The following is a 27,983-nucleotide window of genomic DNA, read 5'->3' as shown; positions in this document are numbered from 1 at the left end:
GGGTCAGTGCCCTGAAGGTCTTCTGTTTTTTGAAGTTTATTTATAACGCATGCGCTGATGGACTTTCCCCCAGTTTTTGAAGTTGTCAAAAATACATTAAACCCAGCATCGTCTGTTACATAGTCACTGACAATCCGTCGAGCTCTGAATGCCTCACTTGAGGACCGCTCGTCTCCAGTGCATTCTGTTGCTTGCATGGCTTCAAGTTAGACAGATAAACAGCAGTCACTTTATGAGGGTTTTTAGACATTTGGGCTATTTTTAGGCATTTTCATTTGAGAATGCTTACTCCTAAATCTCTGTGCATATCCATGATTTTTTGCAAAAGAAATTCCTAGAAGTATGACTTACGGCTTTTAATACTATTAAATTTATTTAATAGTATCACTATGATTATTAATTATTATAGTATTACTACAAAGATAGGGGTTAGAATATTGTCTCATTGGTAAGTACTATGTTTTGGTAGATTTAGTCTTTGTGTGCCTAACCATTTCAAAATATTTCAGGCTTTCTTGGTTTGAAATCGTATTATGCTTTTGATGAGGTTAAGGTTGTGATCTCTGCTTTGTATGCACGCGGTCTCCCTGACACAGCATCACGTCCGTTCAGAAGGCATCTGAGGTAGCTGGGTTCCATCCCTGCAATGCCTCCGACAGCCACTGTGGGTAAAAGGAGACGGTGTTTTTCAAGAATATTGCCACTGCCCTATGAATTAATACTCGGGACACTTATATCTCATGATGTCTGTCAAATTTCCTTTTGAAATGTTTGAAATTCTTGATAAAAGGTTGGTTTTATCTTTCTTTAGAAATTTTTGGAAATTTGATTATTGACAGTTAACAGTTTGAACACTTGTTATTCATGTAACAGGCCCATGTACATGTGGTTAGGTCTGCTTTGCTCGTGAACAAAGACAACTTAACCTTGCTTAGGAATACCAACCCTTGCAGGTACATGAATAGTGATGTTAGGAACTATGAATGAAATGTGGCAGTTGCAACAGATACCTTTGTTTTCTTGTTGATGAGCAAAAGATTTAAAAATGAGCAGAGAAGTTTACGATGATCGTCTTGGTTGCATAGTGTAATAAGAAAATGCTTTTATCATGTCTGCCTTATAACAACAAGGAGAATATCTTTTTCCTTTTTTGAGTATGTGTGACTTCCATGGAATAAAAATATTCATAAGATCATCAGACATTTCTTCTTAAGATGATGTGGTTATATTTGTCCTATTGATATTTTTCTATTTTTTGCTTTAAAACACTTTAACTTTTTTCCCATTTAGATTTTTATTTGTTGTTAATATAGAATGTAAAAATTATTCCCATAGAGTATTCCTGTGTTTGTCATTATTAACACTTATTTGCAGGTAAGTTTACCATCATTAGAAACTGAAATATTACTTAAGTTTCACTTGAAAATATATTTTTCATTTTATAAATTGAACATTAGTGAAGAAATACTTGTAGTTATAATTATTCATGAAAAATGTGAATATAGATTTGTTTACAAAAGAATTTTATAATTGGTCTTTTGAACCTGGGGCTATTTTTCAAGTTTGCATTATTAATTTAAGCAATGACATCTCATTCTATTCAGATATAAACATGTACCCCTTTTCCTAAGCTTTTGCTGTCTAAAATATCCAAAAGTCTAATCTATTACAAATCAGTATATTCCATCATTACTCCATAACTTTTTTGCCATTAATTACTATTCATTATAATTTCAGAGCATAAATTTAGATTCATAGCTCACTGTCCTGCCATATTTTCTGTGCAGCAAACTCTTTAGGTTTGTTTCTACATTAAAATGGAAACAGTCCAGCATTTTTCTGTATTTTTATTTCCCTTTGTTATATATTGTCACTTCTATGTTACAAAATAGAAAATCTTTAAAGCATTATGTAAGCACCCTTTCTAAAAATGTAAATCCTTATTTCCCCATAGAATTTATTAACATTGAACTGTATTCTGTTTCACTGGTGACACTGGCTCTCACAACAAAATAGATGGCTATACTTGGCCTCTCTTTTACATGAAAGTCCTCTTCTAATTACCCTCCATTTTTTATTTAGGATTTATAGGAGAATACAATAGATGTGTTTTAAACAGTAAACCTTTTAAGTCATGAGAAAACAAAAAAAAGACACAATGCTACCTGCAGTATTAAAAATATTAAGGATTATCATATGTTATACCTTAAATGTCATTTAGCAAATTAAAGCTAAAATTTCAAGTCAGACTCTGGCAATTTGGTCACTTATGTTCTGTGTCCCTGTTGTGGATGTCGGAATAGTGTGCGTGTTCCCCAAGATTGCTTTTGGCCAGAGTTTTCCTCAGCTGTACAACTACCTTCGTACCTTCAGTCTTATACATAGTCTTAAAAATATTTTTTTTACTATTCCATTTTTCATTTTATTTACTATTTCTGTTATTTTTAAATTACTGGTTATTATAACCCCAATAGAAATATCACCGTATCATTGATCTTTGGAATAAAATCTGCAATTCCTGCTTCATGGGAAAGATTCACTCCGTTGTTCGCTGAAGTTGTAGGAAATACACTGATTTCCCCCCACACACACTTGTTAGTTTCCTTAGCTCTTGGCCGGTGTAGTCCATAGGAGTCACTAATACATAAATAAGGTTTTGCTCTCAAGAAGGTTTTTCTTTTCTGTCTGAGTGAGGGTGAGGCTAAGAATATTTGATGTAACATTTAATTGAAGAAGTGATATCACAACTAGAAATGGGCTTTTTGTGATACTCCTTCATGTTTCTCTATTACTATTAGTCCTCTAAATATCTTAAGTATTTCTTAAAGATTCCATAAATTGTCACCCCCATGACTAGAGTAGGTACAGTGTGCCATTTGTCACCACCACCTGCAGTGTGTGTGACCCTCTAATTGTGTTTTATTTGTCTTAGAAAATACTTGTCAGAAAGATGTTTTTTGGTCAAAAATGCTTTTAATTAAACTCTTCACTTTACATGAAGATTTTTTTGGGTAGTTTTAAGCTGCAAGGACAAAAAAATTGTATTTGTAATAATTATTTCCCCTTAAAGTTTGAATTAATTTTTCAAACATATATTTCTATAAAGAGTCTCAGTTATGAAAATTTGTTTCAGGTCTTAGGTAATATTATGCATTTGTATGTAATCTTGCTATATAAACATTTTATGTTTATTATGCATAATTAAATAATAAGATAAACTACCGTGGTTATTGTGGCATTAAGAATTCAGTGTGCAGCGGGTCTCATTGTTCCTATCCTCCGTTTGTTCCAGCCGCATCCTGAGCGAGGGACACTAACTCCCCAGGGGATCATTTTCTCCTTTAGGATGATCTCTTCCGAGAGTTTCAATTTTCCTTTGGCTTCCTGTGCAGGGTCACAGGTTGTACCGGGAGAAGCAGTGGATAGAGCAAACTTGGATTTGCCCTGAATGATGATAGGAAGAAAAAATAGATGTTAGTGTCTGTAGCAGGACATCATGGATAGCAAGAGAGGAGTGAAATTATACATACCAAATGAATAGCACGCATTTCTTTATCAGAAAAATCAGAGGTAGCATTCATTTCTTTCGGGTGATTTCGAAGTTCTCAAGGAATAATGACATTACATAAAAGTAACCAAATGACAATATGTAGTATTAATATTAGATAAAATTTATTCTTAAAGCAATTTGATTGATGCTACAAGCCTAGTTGTATCAGAGCAGACTTTAAATCAAAACTGTTTTTGTCAGTGAAATAAGCTAGACAGAGAAAGGCTAATACTGAATGTCACTTGTATACAGAATCTTTTTTTTTTTTTTTTAAGATTTTATTCATTATTTGACAGAGAGATCACAAGTAGACAGAGAGGCAGGCAGAGAGAGGGGGGAAGCAGGCTCCCCGCCGAGCAGAGAGCCCGATGTGGAGCTTGATCCCTGGACTCTGGGATCATGACCTGAGCCAAAGGCAGAGGCTCAACCCACTGAGCCACTCAGGTGCTCCTTGTATACAGAATCTTTAAAAAAAAAAAAAAAAAAGGACAGACCCATAGAACCAGCAGAAAAGTGGTTTCCAGGGGTTGGGACTGGGGTAGTGGGTGCCAGAGAGATGGGGAGATGCTGGTAAAGGGGTATAGACTTGGGGGTGCCTCGGTGGGTTAAGCATTTGCCTTCAGCTCAGGTCATAGTCCTGGGCTCGAGCCCCACATCAGGTCCCCTGCTCAGCCGGAAGTGTGCTTTTCCTTCTGCCTCTGCTACTCCCCCTGCTTGTGCTCTCTCTCACTCTCTAACAAATAATTAAAATCTTTAAAGAAAACAGACAACAACAAAAGGATAGACTTTCAGTTAGAAGACGAGGTCTGAGGATCTGATATAAAAACATGGTGATGGTTTCCAATAGGACTGTTACGTATTTGGAAGTAGTTAAGAGAATAGGACTTAAATATTCTCACTGAAACAACAGAAAAATCCCAGTAGTTAAAAAAAAAAAAAATGTCATTTAAAGTAGCAGTGAATTCTGTTCCATTATTTCATTTACCCCAAGCCTGTTTGTCGCTTTAGATTCTGCTCTGCTGTAGCTGCTGATCCAGTTAACGGACTAGGACACAAATGGACTAGGCTGAAAGGGTGGTTTGAAAGCCTCTAAATTCCAGTTACTTTACATACTTTTCCTAGTACGATGACACCTGCAAGATACTCTTCCGACAGTGCCCCTGGCCCTGTGCTCGCAGTGGGCGCTTCCCCGGGCGAGCCACCCCCTGCCGCTGGTTGCCGGGCACAGCTCGGCTCGCCTCACTGTGCTTCTCGGAGCCAGGTTCGGTCCCTGGCAGGTGTCTGCGCCGCTTAGGAGGTCTAGCAGGTGACAAAGCGGTCCTGACGGAGTTGTAGATGGTTCTGGTATGTTCAGGTGGGGTTTTTTGAGGGGTTGTATAGTAAAATGACCTAACTATATCTTCTTTTCAGGTTTTCTCTGTTGAAGTCAGAACGTACTGTATTGAATTAAATACAGCACAGAAACGTACTGTATTAAGTACAGTATATAAGTTGTACTGTATGTGAATGCTTTTTTGCCTAATGTTTTTCACCGTTTTCAGCAGGAACTGAATTCTCTCAGAACAAGCATCTCCTCATCTTCTCTGGCTGTTTTATTAGTGATTTTTTTTTTTTTTTTAAATCTCAGTGGTTCTAACTGTGATTCTGATTTGGTTTGTGTTTTCTATACTGTTTAGTCTAATGTTATTTTTATACAATTGCATGTTCTACTCGAACCTTTCTCCCCGGCTTCTAGCCCGGGCGCGCGGGCTGCTTCAATTTCCGCTTCGGCCCGACGCGCCAGGCAGCGATGCGGCGCGAGCGCTTTTTGTCAGGTCTTTAGTGGAAGCGGATACATTTTCATCTAACAAAACAGATTTTCTTTGACCCAAACCTGTGGACCTTTACACAAATAGATTCCATAGCATTAAAAATTACAAATCTGTTCTGATGTCTTTAAAAGAGAAAAAAAAATCTGAGCTAATCTGTCCTGTTTATTGTACAAGTAAGTTGTTTTGTTTGTCGACGAGGCTGCACTAAGCACTGAGATCACAGATTAATTAGAAGAGCCGTTTTGAACACAAAGTGACCACACATTCCCTCTGCTATCTCTTCGAGTAGAAGCTAGACAAACATGTTTATCTAACCTGCTATTGCCGAATCCCAAATCCAGTCATTATAGAAGGTCCAAAGCTATCTTTGGGGATGGTCTTTCTACAAGGAATTACTATGGACAGTCCCCTGGGTGGTAGTTAGATATATCTGTATACATTGTGGCAGAAAGAAAGGCCTTAGAGATGAAAAAAATAGAAAATATTTTTTTGGGCAATAGTCTCTTGCATAATAAGTTATTCCTCAGACATTAGAGCTATTATCACACAACAAAACACTCCGCTGTGTAACTATCTATATCTCCGAGCGCCAGAGCCTCACACGGAGTAGCTTATTAGGGGAAACTCTGTAATCGCCAGGAGGGACTGACGAGTCAGTAGAACGTCAGGCGCACCTTCCAGCATGGGGCTGAGTTTCACAGACTCCGCCGTGAGTGTCGGAGAAACTAACAAGCACACCATAAAGTGTATAAAAGTTGGACCAGGTAGCATTGGTTCAGTGAGAATGAGGAGGTAGTGGTTAAACCATTTTGTTTTCACAGATTCTGAAATACTGCTACTTTAGGGCCCGTAAAAAACTGAGAGAAAGAAACACTTGCAACATTTAGAAAATGGTGATGCACTGGTTTGAAGGAGGCACAAGAAAGAACCGTCTCCTGTACACGAAACCCCCGTTCGTTCGTGGAGCGAGACGCGGCCTGCTGTGTGGTGGCACATGCGTGTGATGTCGCTTTACCTTCAGAAGGTCTCTGCAAACAAGACCATGTCTTTGTTGTCTTCGTTTTCTTCATTAAAGGAATGTAGCCCCAACTGTTGGCTTTCTCCTACTTATGAGAAGTGCTGTATTAGTTCTAGATCAAGAAATACTCCTAAATTTTTTCTTCCTTTTCTTTTTCGTTTTCTCTCTCTCTTTTTTTTTTTTTTTTTTGTAAGGGAACGATACTAACCTCTTCCTCACTGCACAGCTATGAGTTAGCTGTAACAGAAATAAACCAGAGTCTCTTATTCTGTGACATAATATGTAAGCTGATACTTTTCCCTACAGGGAATTTAAACCTAATATTAACCCTTGTTCTTGCCCCTTAAAGTGTAATTCTTGATTCTTAATTATTTCAACTTAAGCATTGCTAAACAACCCTCATCCCTCGTTTTCTATCTTTTGTAGCATAGGACCCTGCTTGGAGATCTCTCACTCTGTAAGATTTGAGTAGACGCTGGTGAACTGTATTTGGCCTTTTCTTTCCTCATCTTAAGTTACAATGTTTACCGAATACATGAAATGTCATAAAAAAATTAGCATGTAAATTTTCAGTGCCTGTGCTGAAATCAGTCCCTTGGATTGTATTATTTGGAGTAAAAAATGGTTAGTGCTTAATTTTGAGAATTTTTTTTTTGTCCTAAAAACTTAAGACAGCTTTAATTTTAGTTAAAGGTACGATTCTGCAGGACTTTCTGCTCCCCAGTTGTGCTTTCCGTTTGACTGTGAGTCGCCTGCTCACTACAGGGGGCCCAGACTGCTGGGCGCAGGGAGTGGGGGGTGAAGGCAGCAGCAAGTCCGGCTGGACCATTTGAGTTTCACCCCAAAGGCAGTGGGGAGCCAGTGGAGAATTTTAAGTGGGAAAGGGATGTACTCACATTTCTCTTGCCAGAGGTCACAATGCGGTGCCAATGATGAGCTAGAGAGGGACAGAGCAGGGGCCGGGAGGTCGTGCCACAGACGCTTGCAGGGGTGCCCCGAAGCATCGTGACTGCCCGCCCTAAGCTGGCAGCATGGCCCAGGACAGGGGAGGCGGCCTCCCGTGCTACTCAGGCACTGGACCAGTGGAACCCAGGGCAAGGTGACAGGTGCAGGCCAGGGCCTCAGGCTTCCCGCCAGTGCCGTGCCCCAGGTCTCTGCTGCGGGAGGAGGACAGTCCCTGCCACGAAGTGACTGAGGTCCGGGCAGTGGGAGCTTTGCAGCGCCCATGTGCTGCCCTCATGGAAACGGCCGCAGGTGCGGAGTGAGGCTGGCAGGAGGCTGGCATACCTAGAACTTGAAGGCATTGATGTGAGCGAAAGCTGCCTTGGACAATGTGGAAAAGGAGACATGGTTGGGGGGGGCAGCCAGTGAGCAGTGCTTAGCCAGGCCACCGTGCAGTACCGCGAGGGCCGTGCGCTCGTCCCGCCTCAGGGACCGGGATCACTGACTGCCGGGAAGACCAGGTCTAGTGAAGGCGGGGACCAGACGTTCATGGCCAGGTCAGCCCTCACAGCCCGGGCGGGGCAGCTACGGTTCGGGGTGGGGGTTCTGCGCAGTGGGAGGGGCCTGGAGGGTGGGCTTCGAGACGTCCTGCCTGCCTCCGTGGACGCCGTCGGGGCCTGGAGCCGCATCCATATCCGCGCGGGGAGGCCGCGGCCCTGCAGCCTCTGCTCTGACGGCACCTGCTTTCACCTCCGGCACCTGAAAGCATCTGGATCAGCAGCACAGACACTGTGCAGTGGTGTTAGTCGCTTTCCGCTCCCCACTCCCCACCCTCAATATTAGGGTTTTGTTGGTTTTATAGGAAGAATTTCCGCAAAGCCTGTATTACTTTAACTGTTACATGCAATTCAGAAGTTTGCTTTGCATCAGCCTGTGTAGTTGTGTAACAAACACTCGTTTTTAAATGCAGTCTTTTAAAATGTGACATTTTTCCTGTGACTTACTGTAAACAGTTTTTGTGAGTGTCTTGGGGTTCTTCTCAGACCAGTAAATCCAGTGGGCTGCTCTGGTGACGTCATAAGCCAGTGGAGGAGCTCGGCCGTTAACTGTGATAGCACCTGACTCCCGGTGTATTTACGGCCCACGCCGTCGGTTTTACCTATCTTTTGCGTGCTGGACTTCTTCCTACTAAGGAATTCCTACTTACACACGCCCTAACTCTCGTGTCACTTGCGGGCTTACTCCCATCTTCTGGGTCCGTTTGTGCTCAGACTTCTGTCTGACTGTTTTAGTTCGACCCCCCTCCCCTTCTTCAGATCGCTGCGTCTCTAGGAAGCTAGTGCTCTACTGCGGCAGTCTCGCCCACAGAGACGCGATCATAAGGGTCACGTTGCCGTCGGAGTGAATGTGTATGATACGGAGAGAAAGCACGCCTCTCACTCCTTACCGTGAGATGGGGGCGTGATTTGTATCCCTGACTTAGGGTGCATGACAACGGCTGAGTGTTGGCGTCAGTGATACTGCAGCACTAAAAAGTGGACATAAGTCATCCGTATTGTCCCACAGGTTGACATATGCTTTTTGTTTGTTTGCGTTTGCATTCAGGCATGTTGTGTAGGGGTTCCTTCGACCCCACTGCAGTTTTGTCTGCTCTGTTTCATTATTGATTGGGGTTGTTATGGCTGCATCTCAATTTTTTGCCTTTAGCGTGTTTTTGAACTTTAAAAATGAGAAGTACATTCATTTCCCTTTTTGCAAATTGTGACGGTTCTATACACCTTGTCACAAATTTGGGAGTATCGCTGTGAGTCCAGGGGAACGTCGTGGACTGACACCCCAGTGCTCCTGAAGCAGGTCCGTCTTACACTGGCGGTGCCATGCTCTGGACGCAGCCGAGGCGGCCTCCTTTCCCGTCCTCTCCCTTGGCTCACGCGGCATCCTTCAGGAAGAAGGAGCCCAGAGACACCAGTAGGAGCGGCAGTAGTAAGTGTGTCTTTGGGAAAGTGTCGTCCCAGACTCAGGCGGCCGTGGGCCCAGGCCAGAGAAATATATGGATGATATCAGCACATATATATATATAGTTTTAATTACGTGTTCCTTTCAGTTAATGATTTCTCTATGGCTGTTGAAACACAATGTTATGAATATAGTGATTATGCGACCCAAATCTTACTTCTTGAGTTTATATGTCCCTGTTTTTAACTAATATGCACATGCACACATCACCTTCCTCACATCCGTTTTTAACAGAACAGTCTTTTAAAACATTGTGTGCTCTGATGTCGAAGAGATTCAAAACAGGTTCCAGTTTTATTTTTAAGGTTTTGTTTTTTTGCTTTGTTTTGTTTTGTTTTTTTTTTTAGTTTAAAAGTGGAATATATGTTTTCTTTAGCTGTAAAAGCACAATCAAGGCACCATGATAAGTGAGTCAGTGTTGTAAAAGTAAAACGAATCTTGCCTTCACTCACATGAGCTATAGAAGGAGGAAGCTTTATTGTCCCTGGGAAAGTGATAAGGCAGAGTAATTGTATATTATACTGTCCCAGAACATCTGCCTGAAGACTGTTGGAGCAATTCATCTATCATGGGCGATACAGCATGTTTTGTCTTTTTGCTTTAACCCGTCCCCACTGCTGGCCTGCGCGGAGGTTTTGATAGGGCCTGCGCCTGGGCTGGGGCTCACATTAATCAGTCCCCTTGTTCAACACTCCAGCTGACATAATTACAACCTGCGTACAGCAGTTATTCAAGCCGAGTCCTTGTCACTCGTGGTGCGAAACTACACAGCTCCGATCCCGGAGGAGATTGCCTTATCACACAGAACAAGGGCTCGCAGGAGTCGAAGAGAATAGAAATGGGAAAATGTCTTCCGGGAGTACTATATATTCCTTTAAAATAAGACATTTGAGAGACTTACAAGGGACAAAGAGAAGCATTGTGTGCAGAGACTGAAATGAACCGGTTATTATTTTTAAATGGATTATGTGGAGCATTTTGTAAAGATGAACATAGATTAGTAAGTAAATCCAGTGGCCCCTCGCCATCAGTGACTATTTTCTGTTAACTGTTTCTGCTAAGTGATCCTATAACTTCAGAATTAGAAAAGCCTTCAATGCTCCTTGATAAGACTCAATTTAACAGAATTAATAAAGTATTCACTTGAAATCTACGATCGAGCAAATATGCACTCGGGGAGTTTTGTAAGGAGTGGAGTTCCAGCCAGGGAAAGATTCTTTGGGAAGACTTTCGGGGAGGGGAAAGCTTGCAGTTTCCTGTGGTCATGCACTTGGCAGAGAAACTTCCCGTCTCCCGTCCCGCATGCTCGCTCTGCTCCCAGCCTGGGTGGGTGACAGGCCAGGCCCTCTAGTTGACCGTGTGTGAGGGATGCCGTCTGCTTTGGCCCATGAAGTATTTACAATTTTAGGGGAGTCCATCCCGCCGCAACTAGACAAGAAGAGTCTTCGAGCAGGTCGTGGTGTGTGCCGCCATGTCTGTCTGTGAGGCCACCCGCGGGCCGCAGTACCCTTTCGGAAGGTGTTGGTGTTTGAAATCGAGCCGTTTTACTTTTCTCTTCAACATTATTAGATTGTCCCAAGTAAAACCAAACTCTGGCCTAGACGATCAGAAATAATGTAAAATACATTTGGTTCAGTGAAATTCTACTGATGTCCCCTTGAATTTGAAAAATCTGTCCACTAGAAATGCTACAGTAGATTTTCATATATCTATTATATGTTATATAACATAGGATATGTCTTAATGGCACGTGATTTGTCAAGTAGCCTTTTTCTCAGGTCACTAACTTCCAGCCACAGTTCAGTCACATACCACTTCAGTGGTTCGGACCCTTTCATGGGTATGTCTCTGGACACCGTTTTGTCGCCTTCTCCCCTCTTACAAATACGACTCCAGTGATTACATGGACCTAAAAGGATGGACAGGCCACCCCTTCCTGAACATCCTTTGTACATACCCTTTGGCTCAGAAGACTTCTCTTCCTTGTGCCTTTCCTGGTTTGACAACATTTCATGTTGTTAAGCTTAGGCGGTTAACAGAAAAGGACGGAATAAAACCCATCATGTAAGGAAATAAATGGGAAGAGGTAAAGACTTGGGTGGGGGCTGTGTTTTCCAAAGGTCCAGTACGAAAGGAAGGACAAGATGACACTGAAGAGAGTTTCTGCTGGCGCTTACTGCTGGCCGACAGATTAGTGGAAGGAGGTGGAACAGTCTGTAGGCTAATTGGATGTTTTGGTTTTCACAAATCATGATTTTCATGCGATATTGTTAGCTCAGCTTAGAAAAAGTGTTTTTGTGGCCAAATAACTTTGAGAACACACTTGGTATAGTGCCCTTTGTCTGCTCCCTCTAGATCATCATGAGCAGTGCGGTGAAGACTCGCAGGACTCCTGCTGTAGAAGTTTCCTCCTGGCCTCCACTGGAGATATAGCAGGATATTGAGAGTTGAAACAGTTAATGCAATGTATTGTTTCTCTTTGAGCCAGAGAAGAGTCAAGGAGAAATCAAGGTTCTTCGGGGCTTGCACTCACCAGTGGCCCCTCCTTCCTCCATAGGACACAGAGGACAGGCCAGGTCTGGCCACACATTTAAATCAGTCTCCTTTTCTCACTTCACAGGGTGGAGGAGGGAGGCCGTTCTTGAAATGTTAAGACTAACGAAGTAATTTGGGTTTCTAGCAGAGTTCAGTGTTGCTGCCTCCCATTTTCTTCCTTGTGATTTTCATTGTTCTCCAACAGAGTAGAAGGTGGGAAGGAGGTTGTTAGGTTTAAAGCAGATTCTCTCCTCTTTTGGGTTGTAGATGCCTTGAGCAGAGATTGAGTAGAGAAGTACTGTAATGAGATGTGACCGTGGGGCCATGAATGGTGAGGAGCGGGTGGCCGGTTGTGCCTTCACCTGGAACAGTGGCAGTGGTGACACAGTAGGCAAACCTCTGACATGATGAACCCGTCGGAAGGAGGTGCTCTCTCTGTAGGAAGTGTGCACCTCGTATGTCTTGTTAGAAATCAGCTGAAGTCAGTAAGGCATCTTAAGTAGTGTGGAAAAGCAAGGTGGCTTTAGGCCATTATCAATTAAAGATTCCATTGAAGGGATCTTTAATTGATAATGCAGTAGTGCAAAGGTGAGATTGTTCACTCTGTTTCAGAATTCCGTTTTCTGTTACAAAGCACACTGTGGACGTACATGACTCCTCTGTCAAACGGGATTGCCTATGGGGGCGGAACCCAAACCCTTCCTTTGTATGTTTCCTGTTCTGTGTGTGATAGGCACTACATTAAATATAGGTTGAATAAATTCATTTTGGAAATAGGAAGTTACTACAGGAGGAAATAAGGGTTTTTTTTGTTTGTTTGTTTTGTTTTTTGTTTTTGTTACTGGACACTTTACATATGAACTAAAGTGGTAATTGGGCTTACATGGCTTATCTTCTGAAAGTGCCTTCCAGGGAGTGGGTTTGGCCTGGCCTTGTTCCCATGGCTTTTAGACCAGCACCTACCTGTGCTAAGAGAGGCCTCCTGGGGATCACACCTGGCTGGTGCAGCAGCTGCCATCGGGCAGCTCTCTCCTTAGGCACACAGTTCCCTGTGCCAGCTGCTCTCAGAACATGGCCGCGAGCACAAGGACAGCACCATGACCAGGAACCTGGATCCCTGTGTCTACTTGGGAGCAATGGAAGATGATCAGTAATGCCTTGATTTCCATCTGCTTCTGTGCTGACTTAACAAATTCTTTTGTTTGATAAGACGTGGTTCTGCTTTAGCATCAGATTATGCTCATCACCTTCCATCACATAACGTACACTAACATAATTATAACTGAGAAATGGAGAGAGAAAATGTATATGGGTTCTTGTGGTCAGAGCGATTAATTTCAAGGAACTGGAATTTATGAACAGCAGACTGTCATGAACATAAGTGATCTGGTAGGAATTACCCTATTTAATAGAAGCCACCAGTTAAGGGGGAAAATGAAAAGAAAATTCACAGAATTTAGAGCAGGGTGATCCAGAAGCTACCCAATTAAAATTTTCAGGAAAAATTCAAGGCATTATATTTTGTGATTATTTCTGATACCTATAAACTCTTTTTGTCTTATTTTAAAAACAACAACAACAAAGGCCTTTGAATAATTTTTTAAGTAATTAAACATGCCATTATTTTTAAATATCTATTTTACTTAAATACCCATAAAATTTACCATCGTACATTATTTTTATTATTTGAACCCTGTCATTTGAAAAGTCAGAGTTTCACTGTTGCACCCCATTTCCCCTGAGATAAACACTTGAAATCATTTGTATCTTGGTCCTGGTGGAGAAAACCTAAATACTTTGCCTATTCCTTTCTTCTTTGGTTTGCACACAGCATCTGGTTGTTGTAACATGTCCAAAAAAGTTGGCTCGATTACCCTATTTTCTGCAACACCCCTCCTCTCTTCCCTGTTTTTATTGTGGTATTCTATTTGACCATCCAAGTGGTTACCTTTACAGCTTGATTTACTGTACTTAAATCTTTTACCTGATTCATCAGTGTGAATTGTCTCTATGTAAACAGGAGCATCTTTGCATTTCGGGTCTGTTCCCAGCTTATGTTGGCTGTACTGCTTATTGTTTATAATATTTACATTTGATACAATACTGTACAGTCCACTTGCTTTTAAAATACATGCTCTGATCATATTTGCTTTGCATGAGTAAAAGCTAGAAGATACTCTGATGAATCATCCAACTGTTCCAAACATATACTAAGCAAACATGATCGTTTCCTGGCTTGGAAACCTTTCCATAAATACCATCAATAGTTTGCTGACTTTCCTTTTTATACCCATTTAGTGCATTCATATGTCTATGTGACTATGTGTATATAGTTTTAAAGAGCTAGAAGAAGCCATATGTGTATTCAGTTGGGACTTGCTTTATACTTGTTTTAACTTAATAGTATGTCTTGGAAATTTTTCTGTAGTGGGACATAAGGCTTACCTTCTTTTATTTGATGTTTTGGTCCAACAAATAGGGGTGAATGATGAGAAGTGTACCTACCAGGCCCTTGTCAATGGCATTTGTGGGGAGAAAGTCAAAGGCTCGTGGACGTTGTTCCTCCCTTGAGCCTGTGTCCACACCTCTTGTACTCTGAAACATCACCCAATGTTACAGTGTTGGAGGCCATACTGGGAAAGTTCTGGGTCTTTGGCTATGGAACTGTTCAGCTCCCTCACTGGAGGAGTGCTGTTCCCAGGGATGTGTGTTCAGAGCTATTGTTGAGCAGTGTAGCAACCTGGCCCTCCAGGTCCTTGCCTTGCCCTCACACCACGAAACATTCCTGGTTGGGGAATATCCTCTCTCTTCTGCAGTCAGGCTGTGTCCTCCCAGTGCTCTACCAGGGTGTAGTTGGCTTCCATGAAGCTTTGTAGGACAGCAGCTCCTCCACAGGGAAGCAGGCTTGCAAGTTAACCCTTGCCTCTCAGCAGTGTTGAATCCCACAGTGTGGGTCACCAAAATGAATGACCCATTCCTCTTGTTAACACCTATCTAGCTTCAAATTTTTTCTCAGTGTTTAATGTTTAGCTAAATAATGGTTTAATGATTGTTCTGGTGGTTAATTTCTAGAAATTGAATTCCTAAATCCGAAAGTATGTGTATGATTTAATGTTGAAAGCTATCCTCAACTGTCTCCCAAAAGCTGACACTTGTCAGCAGTGATACTCATTTCCCTTCCCAATAATTAATATTACCAATATTCTTTAATTTTGCCCCTCTCTTAGGCTTTAATTTGTATTTTCTTGGCTCCTAGAATCATTGATTACCTTTTAATGCTTACATGACCTTTTATAGATCCCCAATTATAACTTTCTTGCTTATACGCTCGTCCTTCAGCTTTCGAGAGTTTTCTCTTTTTCCTTATTAATCGTAAGTGCTCGTCTTGTTGTCTTTGTATTAATCATTTGTCTTTATTTATGTTGCATGTATTCTCTCATTTCCTCAACTTGTCTTAACTTTATTTATAACGTACTATGGTACAGAGCCGTTTTAACTTTTACGAAGTTTATTTTGCTACATCTTTTTGTAGCATTTGGGCTTTGAATTTAGGAGTGCTCTTTCCAACCAAGATTATAAAAATATTTTCTTGTATTTTCTTCTAGCACTTTTATAATTTTGTGTGCTTATGTTAATGCTAAAATCCAAATGGCATTTATTTTTACATGGTTAGGGCTATAAGAATCTAATTTGTTTCTCCCCATACAGCAGGCTTTTGACTCAACACCATTTATTATATAAAACCCATCGTTTCCGTATTGATCAGAAATGACATCTTTATCCCTTATATATGTGGATATTTGTGCTGTCTGTCCTGGTGATTTATTTGGTTCAACACTCCAAATGACATTCTTTTGCTAAACATCATTGATAAAATATTTCATTTTAGACAGGGGAATATGAAATTCTTTATTCTTACAGCTTCTCACCAATTTTAAATTTAAACAGCACAAATGTTCCATAGTCTAAAATTATAAGGCTCCTTCCTTATGGGCCCTTGGTGAGAACAGACATGGTAGAGGATGACAGACCCTGGGCTGCGCCACTAGCACCGTGAGGCCACCCTGAGCTCGCGCAGTGGAGCGCGTCCCGCCGGCTTGCGGTGACCTGGCAGCTTCGTGTTCTTCTCTCCCATAGAGATTCTCTCATTTTTCTTAGACTGGTTTTTTGCCCAGTAAATTTATAATTAAATACTACTGGTTAAGAAAATAACTTCTTAAGTTTAATTTACATAAATGCTTTCCTTGGATTATTCCTTATTCATTTTGAATTACTGTTATAAAGATATAGTAGAAGCCCCTTTCCACTGAAATTTTAGATAAATACGTACTACAGTGCATAGTATTGATACATTCGTTCCAATACATAAAACATAACTACAGAGTAATTATTTTCAAGGATGTGAGTTCAAAGACTATAATCCAAACAGGCAGGTGAAGAAATTGCATTTCTCAATATGCACACATACATACACTTACATAACTGTTTGGGGAATCTGTTTTTATTCAAATGAATTGAAATGGCCTTTCAAATACATTAAGAAATACAATAAGAAAATTGCTAGTAATGATCCTTTGGTTGAACTGTCTTCCATTTAATAGGAAGACTAGTAGTAGTAATAAAAAAAGAATTGGGTACCTACTGCATTTTCTGAACATGCTTGATCTAATTTACTTTAATTCTCCTGACAGCCTTGTGAGATATATGTATTATTCCCATAAACCAAGAGTATGCCATGGTCAGAAAGTTTAAGAATCAAGGTGTTGAACAAAACTGACTTGTTTCTTTAAGTAGAACTTTCAGAATTTTTTATGTCAATTTACATACAGAGCAATGCCAAATTGTTACCAAAAGATTAATCACTAATTTCACACAAGTGAATCTGAGAACATTGAGGCAGATACGTAGCTTCTCTTGGGGAAACAGAAAACTCAGATTTATTTAGAATCTCTGTGTGCAGAGACCCTTGTATATACTTCAGCACATGACCTCTGGGCCAGTCTCTCTGTGTTTCAGCTTCTGTATCAGAAAGATTATATTATCAGTACATATTAGTACATACATAGGAAATACCCAGTTGTGTCATGGATATTAATTTATTATTGGCCCAGGTCTCTCTGTTCCGTAGTTAGCTTGAGATGTTTGCCATGCCTGCTGAAGACCACAGTCTTACGACTGACTCCCTGATGGCCTGGGTTGGTCTCTGTGAGCCTGCGGTGATGGAAGGAGAAAGAACAATGTGGAGGGATGAGTTCAACCAGATGTGAGCCTCCTGCGGCCTGGCTCATTGAAATAGGTTGGCACGTGCTCAGACTGACCAGCTTACTGTAATCGGAAGTCCAGAATTAGCTTCAAATGAGTAAAATACTGGTGAGATGACATTTCAAGTCCATGGGGGCAGAGATGGACTAGTAATGAACAGTATGGAGAGATCTGGTCTACAGTCTGGGTCTGCACTTGGCCACCACACTCTCGGGTGGCTCTGAAATGGATCTAACACTTAATGTATGGTTATACAACTGTGCAAGTAGCAGAACCAGCTTTGGGACAATTCTTTTATAACTTCCAAAGAAGGAAGCCATAGAACAAAATTTAAAAACTTCTGCTTTTCCATAAGCAAAGTCAAAAGAAGAAAAAAAGGAAACGAAGGAAAAAAATGTGCAGCTTCTGTCATAGAGCGTCAGTCTCCTCAATGTACAGGAGAGTGACTGACAGCACTAGAAAAAAGGAGATCAAATCTGTCATAGAGCGTCAGTCTCCTCAATGTACAAGAGAATGACTAACAGCACTAGAAAAAAGGAGATCAAAATACGAAACACAGTGAAAAGAAAATACATATGGCATTTCAATATTTGAAGATACTTAGCCTCATTCATTATAAGAAAAATGCAAATTAAAACTTAAAAACTTAAAAAAATGAAACTCCAGTGAGCTGGAGTTTTTTCCTCCTACCAAATGGGCAAAAATTTGAAAGTTTGGTAACATACTTCATTGGCAAGAATGCAAAAACAGGATCTCTCCAACGTTGTTGGTGGAAGTGTAAATTGCTACAACTTCTCTGGAGGGCAATTTGGCAGAATTTATCAAAATTACAAAAGCATATGCCCATTGACATTTGAAACACTTCCATTTGGCATCATGAAATTCTCTTGGCATCCTGAGGAATACAAAGTGTTCCACAAGATTATTCATTGCAACCTTGTTTACACTGGCGAGTGATTGGAAACAACCTCCATGCCCCTCAGTAGAGGATCGCTTAAACATAATACCCTGTACCCATACTGTGGAACACTGAGTGGCTGCTCGGCTAGGGGAAAAAGAAGGCAGAGGAGAGGGGGAGGGAGTCGCCAGGAGAGTGGAAAGCAGCAGCGGGAGGTTCTCACATGCTGGTGTGGAAAGATCCCCCTTGCTGCATTGTTAGGTAAGGAAAGCAAGATTATGTACCAGGAGGGTGGAGATAAGAATGTACAATATATCTAGGGTTTGAAAAAGTCATTTTTAATTCTCCCAAAAGATTGATGAGAAGTTATAACTTGTACCTGCCAGAGGGAGTGGGGGTTATCTGGGCAGAGCGGGACAGCGGCAGAAGGCCGACTTTCACTGTGTCTGTCCGTCCTTAGTCTTTTTTTTTTGAAATACACAGATGAGTGTTTGTTCAACAACTTCACTGGTGCTTTTTGTTTTAATAACCAAAATAACATATATCAAAAGAGGGAAAAATTCATAGTTTTTTGAGCTTCCTTTCCTTAGACTAAATATAAATTTAATTTAACGCTTTTTGTGTAATAGTGAGTTAGTAAGTAGTGCTAATAAATAATTTTGCAGAGCTCCAGAAGCATTTCTGATGTTCTGGTCATTATTTTGATACACATTGCCTTTGGCTGAATAAAGTATTTCCTTTATTACATATATTTTAAGAAGCCTTAAAGTGAGTTCCCATTTTGGTCCTTTGGCTATTGCCCCACTCGTGTAGTATGTAATGCCTAGTACCTTACTCTGTGTATCTCTCATGAGCTGCCTCAAGACTGTCAACACAGCACATCCCCAAATCTAATTCTGAGTTTCCCGTAACTTCTGTTCACACCGTGCGTGCACGTCGTGGTCCCAGCAAGGACTGTGTCCCTAATCCTCACGGGGAGCCTGCAGCCGGTGCTCAGGCCTCTAACTTTGGAGGAACCACACTGCTCCAGCTTCCCGTGCCGAGTCCCGAGTAGTTGTCCTTCTTCTTCTGCCACAGGGTCTTGATTCCCGTGGCTCTGGAGTAACTTCTCAGCTCAGAACGTGTGAGTCCTCCAACAAAGTTCTTTTCTGAGACCGTATTGGCTCTGGCAGGCCCTACGCATTTCCATATGAACCTTAAGAGCAGCATTTCATTTCTGTAAAACATTCCACTGAGCCTTTGACAGGAGTGTGTTAATTTTTTTAAATATTTTATTTGTTTATTTATTAGACAGAGACAGCGAGAGAGGGAACACAAGCAGGGAGAGTGGGAGAGGGAAGCGGGCTCCCTGTTGAGCAAGGAGCCCGATGCAGGGCTCAATCCCAGAACCCTGGGATCATGACCTGAGCCTAAGGCAGAGGCTTTATGACTGAGCCACTCAGGCGCCCCTACAGGGAAGGGAATGCATTAAATCCGGACATCAGTTTGGAGAGTATCGCCATTGTAATATCAAGTCTTCCAGTCTATGAACTTGGGACACAAATACGCGTTTTACATTAAAAATCAGTGTCAAAGTGAAGACATTGTTCAGACAAGCAGTCGTAATGACTGTGTGCCCGGCTGGCTTAACTGCTGTTATGCCTGGAGATTCAGCCATGGTGCTGTCGGCAGCGACATCTGAGCGCCCCACCTTCTCCTGTGCCACCAGCCTTGCTTAGCCCCACTTTGATTTGCCATGCCCATCCCTACTCGTGAGTTCTGTTTGTGGGAAGAATGAGCATTTTGGGGCTAAATAGCATTCAGAATTACTTACAGAAGGTGTCTGATCTATTTATTGTTCCTTGAGTTTTGTGGCATGTGACGGGATGTTCTCGAATGCAGGGAGGAGCCTTTGCCTCTGCCTCCTTCAGGTGCTCTGCTGTGAAGCGCGGGGGCACAGTACGTCCCAGCTTTCACTTCTTAGCCTTCGATCAGAACAGTTTGATTTTGTAGATGCGAAAGGCTCATTTTGTTCCATTATTTTAAAAAGTTTTCTATGGCGTGACATTAAAGGCAGAGGAACACATACGCGCGTTGCCTGTTTTACGTTCTTGTTAGCCTGTGCTTAATCCTAATGTTTTTAATTAGCACGTATTTGATTTAATTTAATCTTATCTATTTGTGTAAAAAACAAAATTATTAAAATATATATATACTTGTATTATACATAAAATATATGATTAGTATATGTAGTATAGATAAAAATGTGCGTGTGTGTGTATGTGGACCTGTGTGTATGAAGTGGCCCTTAATACCTTGTGAAATATCAGCGAACACAGCACTTCTTTCTTGTTTTAGTCTCTATTTTTGAATAAAAAGAAGCCTCTCACCTTTTTAAATTCTCCCCCCCTTCACTTGCTTCACCGTTAGTCTCCTGATTGTTCGCTCCCACATGCTATTTAGGTACTAAGAGATGTTAGTTTATTTTTGTCCAAGACACACCCTTTCCAAAAACAAAATACTCTGTTTTCCATATCACCTCTTAAAGACCGTCCCTGGAGATGAGGATCCATTACTTTACGTTATCTCGTGTTTCAGTACATGTTACAGATTGAAGGCGGTGGTGGGTTGGTAATTCTGATTACCTCACTTGATCAGGATTGTGTTTGATGATTTTTTTTAAATTTTAATTTAATTTTTTTTCAGTGTTCCATAATTTATTGTTTATGCACCACACCCAGTGCTCCATGCAATACATGCCCTCCTCAATACCCACCACCAGGCTCACCCAACCCCACACCCCCCACCCCTCCAAAACCCTCAGTTTGTTTCTCAGAGTCCACAGTCTCTCATGGTTCGTCACCCCCTCCTGTGGTTTCGCTTACTTGTCTTTGATCATTTTTGATGCCTCGCTTTTTCCATGAGGAAATAATGTCAGTGGTACCAGAGAGTGGGCAGTCCCAATAACAGCACCGACTGAATACAGTGGGGGCTGTTGGTTCTCACTTCACTCCCCGGTGTCGGTACACACGGGTGAGTTGAGGGGCTGTCATGGAACACCAGTGGGAGATCTCCAGAATTATGGGACTGACCAGGAGGGGCTCACTCAGCTAGTGGGAGAATTCAAAACATGGTCCTCTTCCTTTTAATTGTCACAGAAGTGGACAGATGTTTCATCCACTCCCAGATGTTCTCTGGTTACTTTGTCAATATGATGCTATTATTCCAAGGATATTTATAGAATCAAGAGACTCTACAATCTCCTCCTTTCCCTCGACTGTGCCTAGTATCGTTGATATGCTTACTTGTAAGGATGGAGGTCTTAACCGTTGATGGTCAGCTCATCTCCTGGTGCTCCCCCCTTCTCTGTAGAATCTCTCACCGTCTCTGCCTCTAGGAGCCGTGTGAGGGCCTCAGAGTAGCAGGCCAGTGGCCAGCACAGAGGACACAAGAGGTCCTTATTCAGTTTTTACTTAGTACAGTGATGATTAACAGTAGGGATTTATAGAAAAAGCAAGTCTGGTAATTCAGTAGTGGCAAGAAAGAGATAGGCCGTATATGCATATTCTCACAAACGTAAGGTATATTTAGTCTAAGTCTAAGGTTTATTCAGAAACTGAGTATAAAGCTTGACAGAACCCTAGCCAAAGGCAAAGCTTATAGAAGCTGAAAAAAATCTCTGGTGGTGTTCTGGTTCTTCTTATTTTTAAAGGTGTTTGTTGGTGTTATGAAATTCTTAATGGAAATAATATATAATCAAAGTATATTTGGGAAATGGAAGCGGGCATTGTTGTGTAGTTGCATTCCCATCTTGCTGTGCTTTCTGGTCCAGCTATAGAGGGATTTTTCTGGTTTAATCTTTCCAACTCTACATAGTTGGGCACGTGCTTTTCAGGACAGGTTCTGTCTGGGGATGGATGGGATTCAGCCCGAGCTTCTCCAAGGGGCTGGCTTGGATCCAGTTACAAGACTGTTCCCGTAACACGGACGCCCGTTCACGAGGACAGTATTTGCATTTCTGCTTCATCTGGTGTCTCTAGGAGAGCTTGTCCCTGTCCCTCCACGTCGGTGGATGCTGTTCCTAGAGCCGCTGCCATGAGCTCCCCCTTGCTCTCCTGATACTCCTCTGTTGTCTCCGCGTGTGTGAAGGGACCATGTGCGTACTGGCTCTCTGGATTTCTGATGTTGCCTTTGCCTGGGAGCAATAGCGTCGGCGTGATGCGCTTGTTGGGCTGGATCCATTCTCGCTTTCCTCACCAGTGTTCTTAGAGCACCTGTGGCAAAGTCAGCTGTGCAGCGCGTGACACACGAGTGGAATCCCACCTGAGTGTTGGGGCACAGAGCCTCGCCGAGCTTCCGCGTAGGACCTTTCATCGTCTGGTGACATGCGAGATGGGTTTGCTAACTACCGTTTTCCTACTTCACTGGTCACGGAAGCTTCACTTCAAACAATTCCTGCAGGAATTTTGTGCTCGGTGGTACCCTCCAGAGATGCTGATGATCCTGTTGCTTGATTTTTTTCTTCTGGCATTTAATTTTGCTCTGTGGGAAACTTGAGGCCAGCCTGATTTTTTGTTTCTAGTTAAGTGCACACCCTGTCCCCCTTCCCCGGCCAACCTGCTTGCATCTACAGTGCCCTTTTTAGTACTGTTCTAGCAGAGACAAAGAAAGCAGCTGTGTCTGTGTTCAGAAAGGGTCTAGGTGTGCAGTGTCTGATGCCCAGAGAGGCAGAGGGAGGAGGCAGCAGGGGGAAGAGTGTGCTTCCCGGAGCTCAGGCCTGTTCCCTGGCATCCGGGCACGTCAGGCCCTGCCTTTCTGAACTGGTAGGAGAAGTCGGAGAGGACCCTCTCCCTACTTCCAGGACTCTCTGCCATACAGAATACGGGGCCTCCATGGTATTTTTCAGCCCCTCGCGCTGAGACTGACACCAGCGAGGAGAGCTCCCGGGCGCCCGACCCACTGCTGCTTTTCTGTCTTAACACTGTTTTAGAGCTCACTTGACAGAACTCAAAAGCCACAGCTGCTTTGTTTCCTCAGTGCTCTAAATTCAATGAGGCCCCTGTGCTTTTCTTTGCACCACTCCTCCCTGGTGGAAGGTGTGTTCTTGGGGTTAAGGAAACTCCTTCAGTGCCCTCAAGTGGCACCAGAATAATCTGATTGTAAAACTGTAGAACCCGGGATTTTGTGCTTCAGGTTCCACATAGAACTGGATCACGAAGGTTAAAAACTAACCTAAAAATTAGCACCAGATTCACAGACACTACCAGCGTTACGGGATGACTGTGTTACATGCGTGGAAATTACTGCACCAGGACAGCCCCGGACCAGGGCCTGGCCCACAGGAAGGCCTCCATACGTGTTAGCTCGTATCCTCGTCTGCGGTCTCATGGTGCTGATTCGACCTTAACGTGGGTTACTTTTCTTTCTTTCTTGGTAGGTCAAACTGTGCTGAAAACATCCGAAAGCACATTTTACACACGGGCAAACACGAAGGAGTGAAGATGTACAACTGCCCTAAGTGTGACTACGGAACGAACGTGCCTGTGGAGTTCCGGAACCACCTGAAGGAGCAGCACCCCGACATCGAGAACCCAGACCTGGCTTATTTGCATGCTGGTAAGGGCTCGCACTGTGAACGTAGTGTCGTTCATCCCAAGCGTGAGGATACCATTTGTCTGTTACTGTCACTTATTTTCACACAGTAGAGCATGTGAAAGCATCTTCCTCAAGACCTGGAAAAGCGCATTCCGGGCTCATCCCACCCAACTGTGAAAACGGTTCTTTTCTCACAGTCATCAAGAATACATACGACAAAATAATCCTCCCAGGACAGTAAAATCAGTCACAGCGAATAGTCAACAGTTGGTTGACTAAAACGATAGCAGTTGTTTGAACTCCACGTTTTGACTAATTGGTAACAGTTTTAAGTTTTTTTCAAAAAAGGTTGGTGATGTCCAACATTATGCCGTATCCCTGTGCACACGGTCCTGGGGTGAGTTCCCGGAGAGGGAGACCACAGGCCCTGGGGTATGAGTTGAGCAGCTTGAACGTCAGCCCCATTCCCTTACTGAGTGACTCCGGGCCTGCTGTGTACCCCTGCCTGGTGGGGACAGTAAGGGCTGTTAGCACAGAATGTCACCATCTGCACCGGGTAGTGCAGTGTGTGTGCACTCATGTCCCAGAGATTAGGAGGGACTTGTCTGCAGCGTGAGGGGCACGGGGCTGAGGGCACAGGCTGACCACTTGGTCTCATGTCCCTGCGTCAGTGGGTCAGCAGATCCATACCTGTGTGTAGCCCAGCGTGCCGTTTTAGACACAAGCACACCTTTCTCGAGTGTGGCGTTCCTTCCCTGCAGAGCAGCAGGGGATGGATGACAAGAGTGAGGACACGTCGGAGGAAGCGCTCACCCTGAAGGAGATTTACAAAGAGTTCCAGAACGTAGGCCAAGCAGGACTGTCTTTCAGTGATGCCAGCTGAGACAGGGGGTGTTTTTTTAGGCAAATGCCATGGGGTCAGTTAGAGCCACGTGAAAACTCTGCTTTCCGTACTGGGCCTGTGACCTCCAGCAGGCCAGCCTCCTCCCGCCTCGGGCTCCTCCTCTGTAAGTCTGTGTGGAGGCATCTGTTTTCAGGGTCGTTGTGAGGAGTGAAAAAGCTTATGGTCAAGCCCAGTACTTTTTCCGCCTGCCTAGCAGGAGCAGTGCAGAAGGGCTGCAGGGTCCTGGTGCTAATGCCGGACCATAGGGTCCCGGTGCTGATGCTGGACCATAGGGTCCCAGTGCTCATGCCGGACGTGTGACCAGAGGGTTTGAAAGTCACAGGAAACCCCACCCAAGATGAAAAGTTACGGGAAACCCTACCCATTTGCCTACCCATTAAGTAGCGTTTGCTCAGATAACATTTATGTTAAAAGAAATGGAACTTAACGGATGATTTGAGTTAGAAAGATATTCTTATTTATTCATTATTAATACATCTGGCAGTTTAAGGTTATTACTTGTTTTTTGCTGATGTGTTCTTTCAGATTTCTGTGCATGCGCATATGACTGGCTTTTTAAGCAGTGGTAGAATGTCTGTTGTTGTCATCTGTGTTGTGTCCAGGGCTATTTTTGAAAAACAAAAACACAGGTTGGTATTCCTTGCATGTTGGTGAAGTTGTTACCGAAATGTTTTGAACTGGACCGTTTATAGCTTTAGCACAAGAACAGATAAAGTCAAATTGCAGTGTCTTCTGACCATCAGTTCCCATGGGTTCTTCCTTAAGTTGAGTCATGGCCAAACCGAGGCCAGAAATACTGCCTGTGGAGGGAGGCCCTTTAAGTAGCCACCAAGCAAAATGACCTGAATTGACGCCAGGTGTCAGGAAAGTACCGGTTTTCAGGAGAGCCCCGCTGCGCCTCCTCAGGGCGCAGTGTCAGCGACTTCTGTCTCTCCCGTTGCACCAGCTGGGCACTGCAAATGGGCTGTTTCCCTAAAATAAAGTCCTTACAACTTTCAGATGAGCACCGGCCGGAGGAGGAGGGAACTAATTGCAGAGCGTGGACGCACATTCTGTCTGTGGCTCTGCACAGCCTGCGTGGCCGGCGCCGTAGCTGCCGCAGCCGCCGCAGCCGCGCTGGTGTTCCCTGGAGAGGCGTTTTGAAATATTATTAGTATGAGACAAGTTTCAGGAAAACTTAGTCTAGTCTCTGTGTGTGTGTGTGATGCTCACGCGCATAGGTTCCTGGTTTTCAGTCTATCTGTGGATTCTGTTTGAAACTGTTTTCTGCGGAAGCCACCGTAGCGAGCGTCCCTCGACCGCACCCGTGCAGTGGCCTGTCTGTCTTTGGTGTCGTCAGTAGTAGTCTGTCGTTGGTGCCCCCCGGGCCTGGCACTCACGCTCTCTGGTAGTAGTTTTGCTTTGGTACACTTAGCTCGGTTAAGAGAAAACTTTACAAAGGTGAAGATTTTTAGGCTGTAACAGACTTTCTAACCTTGTGATTGTTAATCGTCTGTAGTACCTGCAGGGTGGGGGAAAGGAGCCTTCCTGGTCTGAAGTAAGACTGAACTGAGCTGCTGCGGCGCCTCATTCTGTACCGTCTGGTGGCGGAATGAGGCGCCGCACCTGCCAAACCCATGCTGGGCGGGTGGTCCTGGGACAGGTCCCGCCGCGGCATGAGGGTTTTGTGCAAGAGTGGTTCCCAGAGGGTGCCGTCCGCTGTGTTCTCTGCCGTCTACACTGTACTTGTGCTGAGCGTCTCGTAACCCGGCATTCGGGGAAGCACATTGTGCAGTTCTTGGAATAAAGGGTTGAGTTTAAATCTACCCAAAAACAGATGAACAAACTCCCTCTGGTCCTCACATGGTGTATCAGACGTCCGAAAGACCAGCAGGAGGGACACATTAAACAGTGGCCACGGGAAGTGCCATTTGGGGTATTTTCATTTTTAGTTGAGATAGTATTTGGAAATTTATATGTTCAAGTAAGGAAGATAGCTCTGGGGAAAGAGGCTTTGCTGTGTCGCTGCGCTTCCCCTGGTGGGGGACACGAACATGTTTCTGAAATCCTGGAGGCAGTGTGACCTAGCCAGAGTTCCCTGGAGGCCGGGTCATGCCCTGGTTCACCATGTTGTGAGGTCGCAGCCCTCTGCATGTCCTCATGTGCAGAGTTAGGGACGTTCTGTGCTCCCCGGGGCATGTAGGCGTGGCCTTCAGGAGAGGCTAGATCTGAACGTCCGCCCCATTCCCTTATTGAGTGACTCCGGGCCTGTTGTGTACCCCTCTGCCCGGTGGGGACAGTAAGAGCTGTTAGCACAGCATGCCACCCTCTGCACCAGGTGGTGCGGTGTGTTGCACAGTGACACGCGCCCGCACTGCGCGTCCTGCACCAGGTGGTGCGGTGTGTTGCACAGTGACGCGCGCCCGCACTGCGCGTCCTGCACCAGGTGGTGCGGTGTGTTGCACAGTGACGCGCGCCCGCACTGCGCGTCCTGCACCAGGTGGTGCGGTGTGTTGCACAGTGACGCGCGCCCGCACTGCGCGTCCTGCACCAGGTGGTGCGGTGTGTTGCACAGTGACGCGCGCCCGCACTGCGCGTCCTGCACCAGGTGGTGCGGTGTGTTGCACAGTGACGCGCGCCCGCACTGCGCGTCCTGGGTCTCCAGCGCCTCTGTGTGTGATCCGTGGTCTCATCTCTGACTTTCACCGACTGAGCCAGTGGTCTTGGTATCGTTTCTCAGTTCACACTCCAGAGAATTAGAGGCTCTGTGTGAGCTCTGATTTTGGTTACAGCTTTGTTCAAAAAGCATAAAAGTGGTGATTTTTAAAATAAAAGTTGATTGTTTAAAAATGTGTTTGTTCATTTTTAGGCATTTGGGGATTTTTCTAGTTCTCTTCTTGCTAACTGTTGAAAGAGTAATATAAATCGATTTCTAGCTTCCATCTACTATGCTTATAGAGAATAATACTGAATTATTTCAATCCTTTGACATTTGTTTATGCTTTCTTTGTGCACAGCATTTGGTTAGTTTTGGTAAATGTTTGAGACATTCTAGAAAGGAGCATAAATAATGGTGCTGTTTGGTGTGTATTCTGTGCTCCGTACATATCACTTAACACCGCGTTTTTCACCGTGCTGTTCGATTCCCTGCATTTGTACATGGTTTCATGCTACCTCTGTCAGCTGCAGAGAAGGGTGCCACGCAGTCGCCCACTACAATTGCAGATTTGTCTGCGTTCTCTTTTTTTAAATTCTCTTACTTTTGGCTTTACATATTTCAAAGATATGACTGGCTACTCAGAACTTTAGTATTATTTCATACACATCCTCCACTATCATAAAGAAAATGTGTATATTCCTTATAATCACGAAATGTGCCTTTTTGTCTGTTGTAGTGCTTCTTGCTGTCGCTCCTTGTCTCACGATGGTGCAGCTGCATCAGCTTCTCTACAAACTGCATATAGAGCTGCATTTGGTTTTTTGATCTGCTGTGA

General features: G+C 43.5%; 1 protein-coding gene and 1 long non-coding RNA gene across 12 annotated transcripts in view; both read left to right on the top strand.

Moving 5' to 3' along the window:
- The window catches only part of ZNF407 (zinc finger protein 407), a 439,083-nt gene that overhangs the window by 266,990 nt on the left and 144,110 nt on the right, over nucleotides 1-27,983 (top strand). For all 11 annotated transcript variants that reach the window (XR_014302668.1, XM_082698666.1, XM_082698665.1 and 8 more), the window contains exon 9: nucleotides 23,449-23,627. Coding sequence is in view for 10 of the 11 variants with exons in the window: in XM_082698666.1 (XP_082554792.1) it covers nucleotides 23,449-23,627 (179 nt within the window). In the remaining variant the exon portion in view is untranslated. The remainder of the gene's footprint in view (nucleotides 1-23,448; nucleotides 23,628-27,983) is intronic.
- On the top strand, nucleotides 26,777-27,334 carry LOC309847854. Its single transcript, XR_014302675.1, has 2 exons — nucleotides 26,777-26,827; nucleotides 27,098-27,334. It is a non-coding gene; the product is annotated as an uncharacterized lncRNA (long non-coding RNA).

This window comes from Mustela nivalis (assembly GCF_964662115.1).
Source record: "Mustela nivalis genome assembly, chromosome: 14".
Lineage (NCBI taxonomy): Eukaryota > Metazoa > Chordata > Mammalia > Carnivora > Mustelidae > Mustela > Mustela nivalis.
This window is presented reverse-complemented; position numbering and strand designations above follow the sequence as displayed.